Here is a 10329-nt window from a genome sequence, read left to right as displayed (position 1 = left end):
ATTTGGTGGGACCAGCTCGGCGTTGTGTATTATGAACTGTTAAAACCGACTGAAACAATCACAGGCGATCGGTATCGAACGCAATTGATGCGTTTGAGCCGAGCATTGAAAGACAAACGGCCACAATACAACGAGAGACACGATAAAGTGATTTTGCAGCATGACAATGCTCGACCCTATGTTGCGAAGGTGGTCAAGACATACTTGAAAACGTTGAAATGGGAAGTCCTACCCCACTCGCCGTATTCTCCAGACGTTGCTCCCTCTGACTATCACTTGTTTCGATCAATGGCACACGGCCTGGCTGACCAGCACTTCCGGTCTTATGAAGAAGTAAAAAATTGGATTGATTCATGGATAGCCTCAAAAGATGACCAGTTTTTTCCACGCGGGATTCGTACGCTACCCGAAAGATGGGAGAAAGTAGTGGCCAACGATGGACAATACTTTGAATCATAAATATATAACCAGTTTTTTACAATAAAGCCTCGAATTTCGGAAAAAAACGGCGGAAGCAAAGTTGTACACCTAATATTATCAGTGGTGTTACAACCGGCAATGTAACATTTTTAATTATATGCGAGAATTGAAATTTAGTTATGTCTGCCGCGTCGCTGCCGTATAAGGAGAAGTAGATGATTGAATGACGGCGTGATTGAAAGAGTGATGGATTGTTTATTAGAATAGAGATACGATCAATGTGGGGACGAATCTCAAGCTGAACGGCAAATCGTGAGACTACAAGCGCCGGCGTATCGCATGCTACAGAATTCTTAGAGTATTTATTAGAATAGACTTGCTGAGAATTAATATTAATCATTCAAACTCTTTCATATTGAATTTTGATATCTTTATGAAGATTAAGATGATGATGTCTAAATACAATTAGGTGTCTAATCATATTAGTACTAATGATATTAGTTATCAGAATGTAATGTTGACTCGACTTTTAGCATTCATTTTTTTGAAATCGAAACAGTAGTTTATTCAAATAATTCATGTTCATTTAGAAAAGAAATTTGAGCGAAAATGTGGTGTAACAGACAGCGCACTGGTCTGATATTTTAGAGATCCCGGGTTTGATCCCCGGCGGAACAATTTTCATACACTCGTAATTTTTCTCAGAAGGCAATGGCAAACCACCGAGTAGTATACTTGCCCAGGAAACTTCCCTACCAAAAATTGCCATTCGGAATCGGCGTTTAAACTATAGAGCCTCATGTACGATCAGTGTGTGCGCAAAGATATATGAGAGAGAGAGTTCTACGCGCTGAGATAACGTATGGCACTTAAAGAAGAAGAAATAAGGAAATTTACATTAGAACAATTCAAGCGATTTTACCATTTCATATCAAAGTAGAAGAGAGGAATGGATCGAAAGAAAAATAATTAGTGCGCTAAATATAATATTTTACTATAATAAATACAATTTTTATTGTTTACAACGTATCCTGCCAGAACACGATTACCGTCCAACTGTCGATGGGAATGTTGGAAATCTGATGGAATTATCGCGAAGATTCCTTCTGCGAAGAGGACTTTCAGGACCTGACGCGAGACGACCATTTGCAAATATTTAAATGAAAAGTCAACGTAAATTGACTGGAGGACGTATAGACGAAAAAACTGAGCAACTCCTACAAGTCAGCCCAGACAAAGGGGAACAACTGAGTAGCTTCTACAAATGCGATCAGCCTATTTGGGATGTAGGAGAAAAAAAACAGAATGAGAGAAAATTGAAACTGTTCTTTTTCAAAAATTATATTGTTTTAGATATTCTAAGCTCGACATGTCCCGCTCCGGATTCAGAATTAATCTTCTGAGGACCCGCATGTTTTTTATTTTAAGGGCTTTTTTGTCAATGTCATAGGATTGAGCAGTAAAAAAAGTCATTATTGAATCTTTAAAGAGTCTTCGGTCTTCCAAAAATTAAGAATAAATCCATACTGGATCGAAGAATGCTTTGATCTGCTCGATTTTCGCCGTATTTACATAGGCGTAAGTTGTTGGCGCTCGCGAGTCGGAAGGAAAGGGAGGTTCGATTTTCCGAAAATTGCCAAAGGGTATTGAACTTCCCATAGAAATATTGATTGTGCCAAATTGGAAAAATTAATGCATTTTTGAAAGATTGATTTTTTGTTCTTTAATAAAGTTTCAAAGTTATTAACTAATTTAATTCTCAAGTTTCGCTTTGTCTGAGCCGCTCTTTTCTCGGATCCTGATTGATCGGGCGCCTCGCATGAAACATGACTAATTCGCCTTTGTTTATATCTATTTCAGGTATTTATAAAATAATTACAATGGTAAACGATAACAATGGAACGAACTGAATAGAAATATAAATAATATAACATAGAATTGCAAAATAATAATTATATATATTCTTAGCCTTAGCAATCGAAATTTCATGCGGGAATTCGAGCGACGAGTGATACGCGCGTCGCGGGCCATGATTGATGCGTCATAACCGATATTTATTTTGAGCGAACAAAAGTTAAAATGCTTTAATCAAATTAATTTTTAGTGATTTTTATGTAGGATAGCAATGCGATAAGAGCCTCGGCTCGTGCGAACAATTTCCTCATCTCCGAATGGAGTTATCTCCTTCAATTTCGTTGTTCGGCATCACACACATGCATTGGCATACGGCAGGCAAGTGACTTGATTGCTAGCCAATTGGTTGACGCCAATTGATTGACGTACGTGTTATGCTATACCGGCGTGATAGAGAGCAATATTACTATCCGAATAGGTTTTCGCTTGGAATATTCATGTAAATGTTCGAACTAGAATATTTTATATAGGCGATGTGAAACTAATTAACAAAAATAAATATAACGTAAAATGAGAGAGGGATAAAAAAGAAATTTATATGGACGTAACAGTGGTAAAAATAAAATGTTATGGAGCAATTATTTAATATTGATGTTAATCAAATTCTTATTTTTATTTTCTGTACAGAATTTGACTTCTGCATAACATTAAAACAATCAGGACTAAAAGGTAACGTAATATTTAATGAAGGTCACATTACAACTTGACACATACAGAAAATGAAAATTATTACATACATTCAGTCAATTTGGTTTTTATAGAAGAAGATTTGACGCAATAGTGTTTATAGAAGAAGATTTGACGCAATCGTGAAGAATTTAAGTATATACGTGTATAATGGTTAATTTTTTTCAAATCCATAAAGTTAATTTAATTTTTTCGAATATTATCGTTTAATATCTAGGCAATTTTATTATACTAATGATGATGATGATTGAATAACGTCGAAGTGTCTGCATATTTTAAATATTGATAAATAGGTATCGCATCCAATGATGCGCTGTTGTGAGAATTATTTCCACACGGGAATGTTTGTGCGCATGCATAAACTGCCATTACAGTTTCATATTGGCTGTTTTCACATCGTATCAACATGCATGCGCATAAACATCTCGTACGGGAATAATTCCCAATAGTGCATCACTGATGTACTATCATCACATCTATGATATACTATCATCTTCTGCGTTTTGGTCTATATACTCTTTTAATGTTTATTATTTTCAGGATTGACAAAAGAGTTATTTTTCAGTTACTTTATCGTTACTTTCTATAGTAAACAATTTGATAACGATGTTGCAATTTTTTATGATGGTAACGCGAACTAATTAAACGTTAAGGTTGTGTTAAGGTTAGAAAAATCACTTTGAAAAGTAATTTGTCATCATTACGCGTTATTTAAAAAAAGTAATAAGTAACGCGAGTAAAAAACTAACGCGTTATAAATGAATGGAAAAGGGGTTATTTATTTCAATGACTTTTTCAATCCACACATAAGTAACGATTGAACTCTGATGTTACTATTACCGTCATAAAAAATTCACAATGTCATTATCAAATCGTTATTATAATATGATAACGATCAACAAAGTAATGATGTTAACGCGTTACTACCAACCTTGATTATTTTTCAACACAATTCAAAGAGTCAATTATCATCATTATACTTGTTTATATTTATGATTTTATATCGTAATTTTTATGTTTTTAATATATTTTAATTTTCTTCAGTAAAAAGTGATTCTCTAGATGCAAAACATTTAATTTTTTTATACTACGTATTTTTGTTTGTTAATGGAAGTTTTTACAATCATTAATATTCATCATTACAATCATTAATATACAATCATTAATATAATATTAGTATATCGGTAACTATTTTAGAATTTACGTGATGGATTTAGTATTTGAATGGATCAAACAGAATGGAGGAGTCGAAGGTATGCAAAATTCTGCCAGAAACAAGAGTAACAAAATATATAATGTGATTGATGGATCAGAAGGATTTTATGTGTGTCCTGTAAAGTCAGATGTACGTAGTAAAATGAATATTCCATTCAGAATAAAAAATGGTGACGAGGAATTGGAAAAGAAGTTTCTTCTAGGTGCCACAGCTCGCGGTATGCTGCAGTTAAAAGGTCACAGGTCAGTAGAAAACGTAATAATTAAAATAAAATCTCAATTATAATGGCAATAATTTATTATTATTGCAAAATTTTTTACCTTTTTGGAAGAAGGTAAAAAAAGCGCTAAGCATAGGCGCTTCTCAATAAACGTAAGATTGTATGGTATGATATATTATTTTTCAATCTGGTATTGGAGGTCTTACTCTTTAAAAGAGGCGCCGAATACAGGCGCTTCTCAATAAATATTAGATGATACGGTATGGTATATTATATATTTTAATCCGGTGTCGAAGATCTTACTCCTTCGGTTACTCCTCCAGTATCATATTCCTCCGATTATCCGAGCATATAAAGGCTGATTCAAAGATTCAGCAACATTGTCGGTGCTTGAAACATTATAATTTGCCCTGCCATCGATCGCATATTGATGGTCCAGCACCGTTTATAAAAAATTGTAGCAAATGTCAACAACAAAAGACTGCGACTTTTTAAATCACGCGATAAACGCACTTCCGATCGAGTTGCATATCGCCGGATATCAATTTTGTGATCCAGGTACGCATTTAGAAAAGCGATTAGTTAGAGGCGATCGAGGTATTAATCCGTTGGACACGGCGTATCGCGAATACGACATAGTTTATTTGCGGAACAAAGATCTCACGAAATATATAATAATTAGAATGCTTCAAAGAAATTTTATATAAAAAATTCGCAAAAAATGATTACTTTGGATAAAAAATTCTCAAATTATTCAATTTAATGTTCAAGCAAAAACCCAAAAAGTAGGATTGTTCAAGCAAAAACTTAAAATGTAGGATTTTTTTGCTTGGTTTTATTTGGATTAACAAAAAAAATAGTACGATATGAATCGCTCAAAAAAGTGTAAGTATTTAAGTATAATTATTTAAACTATCGAAAATCGACATTTTTAAAGAATCTACATATTTAAGTTTACAATTAATAAATAAAATTTTATTAATATATTTTTTTATTAATATATTTATTAATATATTTGAACAATATAAAAGAGTAATAATATAAATAAATAAAAGATTGTATAAATATTATTATAGTATAATTAAATTTATTAGAATTTAGTTTAGAAGATGATATAACTCGTTCTAAAGCAATTCGCCCCGGCCGAGCGATTCAAAGACTGACAGAAATTATAAAATTTCTGCTATTTATTATATTGAAATATAATTCTTTTTTTTTCTACATTTTCGTATACTTACTTTTATATCCGAAATTTAGTAAACGTATATTTAATAAAAAATAAAAGAGTATCCAGAAGGTTAAAAACTAAACTCACGTATGGATCCCATGTACCCTCTTTGAATTTTCGTACATTCTCACATTAAGAATAACGCAAAAAAAAATACCCTTGCAGACTTATCTAAGGACAATTAAAGTTCTTTTTCACCCTCAATCCAGATTCTTCAAATTATATTATAAAAAAGTTACAGCAATGTAAAAAACCGCATAGAGTACGTTTGTACCCGTGTTTGGCTTCTTAGAGTTAAATTCCAATCCAAAGATTAATTTTCATAATGTTCAATCTTTTTTATTAAACATTTCAGCTCTCTTTGGAGCCAGTAATGATACATCTTCGATTTATTCTGTGTAGATATTCCAAAGAAAGTTCAATTTTTTTTTTATTACAACTGGGCGAAAATTTTTTTCTACTTTTATCGGAAAAACACATTAATAGATTTTATTAAAAATATTGAAAATAATTTTAGATTCTTGAAATTCGTGAACATTTTGAACATAAGAAATTTAGCAATTCCGATATATTAAGAAAATTCTTATCATCATTTTTAATGAATAACTCGATCACAAAAAGAATCTCTTTTTTGGTGAATTATACAGCAAAATTTAAACAACCCAACATAAAAAACAACCCAACATAATTTTTACGAAAACCGACAAAGGGAACATAACAGTAGCTTTAAACAGAAATAGTTATATAGAAAAAATTACAGAAATATATGCTGGGTGACCAAGACGTACACAAAATTAGTAAAAAATCCATTCAATAAATTACCAAAAGATGTATTGTACAAGATTTACTTAAAAAATGGAAAAATAGAAATTATATCACGGAATCAAAAAATTAACAAATAATGAAGGCATTTTGCCAAGAGCATATGCTTTACCGAAGGTATATAAAGAGGATATACCGTTCAAAACTATAATTTTATCGTTGGATAGCTCTTTATATTCTTTCGCTTCTTTCTTACATGATCTCAAAAAAATGTTGACAGGATTTTTAACAAAATAGACAATAATTTTTTACTTGTAGAAAAACTGAGAAGCACTCGTGTTGGTGATCGCGGATTTTTCTTTTATTTCATTTTGGTTTCATTTGTTTTGTGGCAAATGTGATTGATTTGGCAGTCAGAAATGTAGAAAAAAGATGGAATAAATTTGGGAAGATGGCATCTTCCCGAAAGCATCCCGAAAAAAGAATTTATTGAAGCGGTGACTTTTCTCTTAAACACTACATTAGCTTCAATAATGAATACTACAGACAAAATTATGGTATCCCTATGAGATCTCTTTTCTTTTCAATTATTGCAGATCTTGTTTTGCAAGATTTGGAGACTGAGGTACTTAAAAATTTAGGAGTTTCATTACCATTTTTTACTAGATATGTAGACGATATTGTCATAGCAGTTCTTATTGACTCGATAGAATACATATTTTGACTGCGTGCAATTCATTTTTCACACTAGATTACAGTTCACATGAGAGAATAGAGGGAATACTGTAAACTTTTTGGATGTGATGATCATTAAAAATAACAATTACTTAGAGTTTGACTAATATCATAAATTCGATTTATTCAGAACATTACTCATATTCAATATCGTAGAAAAAAGGGTTAATTATGGAAATGACTGATAGAGCTGTATTACTATCGGAACCAAAATTCCAATAGAAAAACATTAAGCTTGTAATTGATACTCTTCTAAGGAATGACTATCCAATACAATTTATTTTCGACATTATTTCCACAAGATTAAAATTTTTACTCTCTAGACGTGTTTCTGTAGAACAAAATTCTTTGATTGTTAATAATTCGAAAGAAGTTGAGAGGATTTCTTGGTTTTTGATTCCTTACAAACGACAGCTGAGAAATTTTTGACGACGTAAAAAAAAAATTAACAACAAACATTTTAACAACAAACTCAATAGATTTATCAAAATCCAGAAGGATATTTTCTCAAAAAATCAGAACAAAAATATAAAATAGCATGCAAAAACTGTGATGCGTCTTATGTGAGACAAATCAATAGAAAATTGAGTATTAGAATTGCAGAACATCGCAATCATATCAAATGGAATATCAAATGTACAATTTGTGATTACAAATCATAGAATTGAATTAAATCATGATTTTGAAAGAATGTTCAAATACTGGATAATGAGAAATCTTTAAATCTTCTAAAAAAACCATTAATTTCTGAAAAAGCGCACATACACCTAAAAAAATGATTTGAATTTATGATTGGATGAATTACATCATGCGTATGCCACAATGTTAAACAAGTTGACTAATTAATTCGCTTCTTTAAAATTTCCTTGTATAATTATTTCATGATTTTACTCTTTCTTAACAATATATTTTAAGTTTATATCTTGTAAATTTTCAATGGAATTGTTTTGTTTTACGGGGGGGGGGGGTGTCCGTCTTTCAATTGAAATTAGTCCGTTAGACACTTTTGACTATCTGAGCAATAGTGGGAATTTTAATCACTATGGATAATAAATTAAAAATTGTTTAAATATTAAAAATAAAAAACTTGAAATAACAGGATTTTTAATTCAAAATCCGACAACGAGATATAAAAGGCTCTCCATTATTCATTTTAGTTTAACATAGATATAATTAAAGATGGAAATAATAAATCAAAACTGTAGAAAGTTAAAACACTAGAATACAATTACATACATGTTTCGATCTTATATTTAGTCCTCTTCAAATGTACAAAAAAATTTTTTTAGCGCACTAAAAAACATTATTCAAAAATTAAGAAACTGTTTCGTTACATAATTAAATGAATGTTAAAGCAGAGAAATGGAAAATTCATCAAGCGATTGATTGATCGATTGCGAAAATTTCTCGTTGTTCTAGAGAGAACATAAAGAAACATAGAAACGTTATAAGTTATCAAACCTAAAATTTTTTTATTTAAAACAAGCATAATACGTCTCTTTGGTAAAAACTTACCTCATAATCCGACAATTGAGAAAAACCATGTTAGTATTATAAAAAAAATCGTCAAAATTTCGATGTCAAAAGCAATAAAAAAAATTAATATCACAATTATAAGTGTGTAACGCCAATATATAAAAAGTAACGAAAAACATCTAATGTTCTTGACGGATTCAACTGTACTACGTTAAAACTTGACAATGCAAAGTCAAACATTGTTTAATATCAGAATGTATTATGAAGACCTTTTGTGTCCATCTGTAGGTTAAGACTTACTCTGTTTTTTAATGTTAAGCATCTGAGGCATTTATTATAAATCGGTTCTTCATCCAAGATTTAAATTATTCCAATCAAAATCATGACCCAATTGCGATGATCTGTTATTACCGATTTAGAGCTGGTATTCCAACATATATGATTTCAATATTCTGAAATCCGAATTTTCAACTTCCTCCCACGTAAGATGCATCACAGTCATTGCAGTTTATCTTACAAACAACATTAGAGACAACTTCGAGAAAGAGCCCAAAGGATCTTTATCTATATTTGTAAAAAGTGACACTATATCTAAAGAAATTAATTATCATTGAAGTAAATTCCTTTAAATTTATCAACCAAATCAACTAAAAACTATTTAATATGACTTGTCAGCTTTCAGAAAAGAATAATATATTTTGTAAAAAGGAAGCCAAAACATATAACGGACTACCAATAGACGAAACAATGATCCTAAAAAAGCAATTTTGTTTGTGAATTTTAGGAAGTGCGTCCTAGGAAGAATTCCATCGCTGCTGTATAAATATTTATATTCGAGTCATTGATGTAACTACAAGTCTTCCATCTTGAAAGCAAAATCTTGAGAGATGTTGTGAGTTTCGTTGGCCTATGAAGGGAATTTTTACTAGAGAAACATATTATATTTGTTTTAAAAAATTTTAGGTTTGATAACTTATAATGTTTTTATATGTTCTTTCTTTATGTTCTCTCTAGAACAACGAGAAATTTTTGCAATTAATCAACCAATTGCTTGACGAGCAATTTTCAATTTTCTCTGTTTTAACATTCATCTAATTATGTAACGAAACAATCGCTTTCTTAATTTTTGAATAATATTTTTAGAGCTGAAAAAATTCTTTTGTACATTTGAAGAGGACCTAAATATAAAGTCGAAACATGTATGTAATTGTATTCTAGCGTTTTAATTTTTTGTAGTTTGTGCAGTTTTGGTTTATTATTTCTGTCTTTAATTATATTAGGTGTACAACTTTGCTTCCGCCGTTTTCCTATAGATGGTTTTCCTTTAGTGGTAAGTGGTCGAAATAAATAGATCATAGACGTCATACAATAAACTTGGGCATCTGTCAACATAACCTTATAGAAACATTAGTCGATTTGTATCTGCATCATAAAGTTATTCTCGATTGAAAATGTCAGTTTACGAGCCAAATTCTCGTCATTTGCGGGAAGTTTTAATTTTTTGCTTCAATATGAAGAAATCTGCAGCTGAGGCTCATCGAATGCTCTCAAATACTTATGGTGAGGCCGCTATTAATGAAAAAACGTGTCATGAGTGGTTTCAACGCTTCAAGAACAGTGATTTTGACGTCCAAGGTCATGTATTTGATGAGACCAGCTCGGCGTAGTGTG

At 31.2% G+C, this 10329-nt stretch overlaps 1 protein-coding gene across 2 annotated transcripts in view; it reads left to right on the top strand.

Moving 5' to 3' along the window:
• Window positions 1–10329, top strand: part of LOC105627669 (probable phosphoserine aminotransferase) — a 165445-nt gene that overhangs the window by 141244 nt on the left and 13872 nt on the right. For both annotated transcript variants that reach the window (XM_012208948.1, XM_012208947.1), the window contains one exon: window positions 4219–4479. In XM_012208948.1, the coding sequence (XP_012064338.1) occupies window positions 4219–4479 (261 nt within the window). The remainder of the gene's footprint in view (window positions 1–4218; window positions 4480–10329) is intronic.

Source organism: Atta cephalotes (assembly GCF_000143395.1).
Source record: "Atta cephalotes unplaced genomic scaffold scaffold00010, whole genome shotgun sequence".
Lineage (NCBI taxonomy): Eukaryota > Metazoa > Arthropoda > Insecta > Hymenoptera > Formicidae > Atta > Atta cephalotes.
This window is presented reverse-complemented; position numbering and strand designations above follow the sequence as displayed.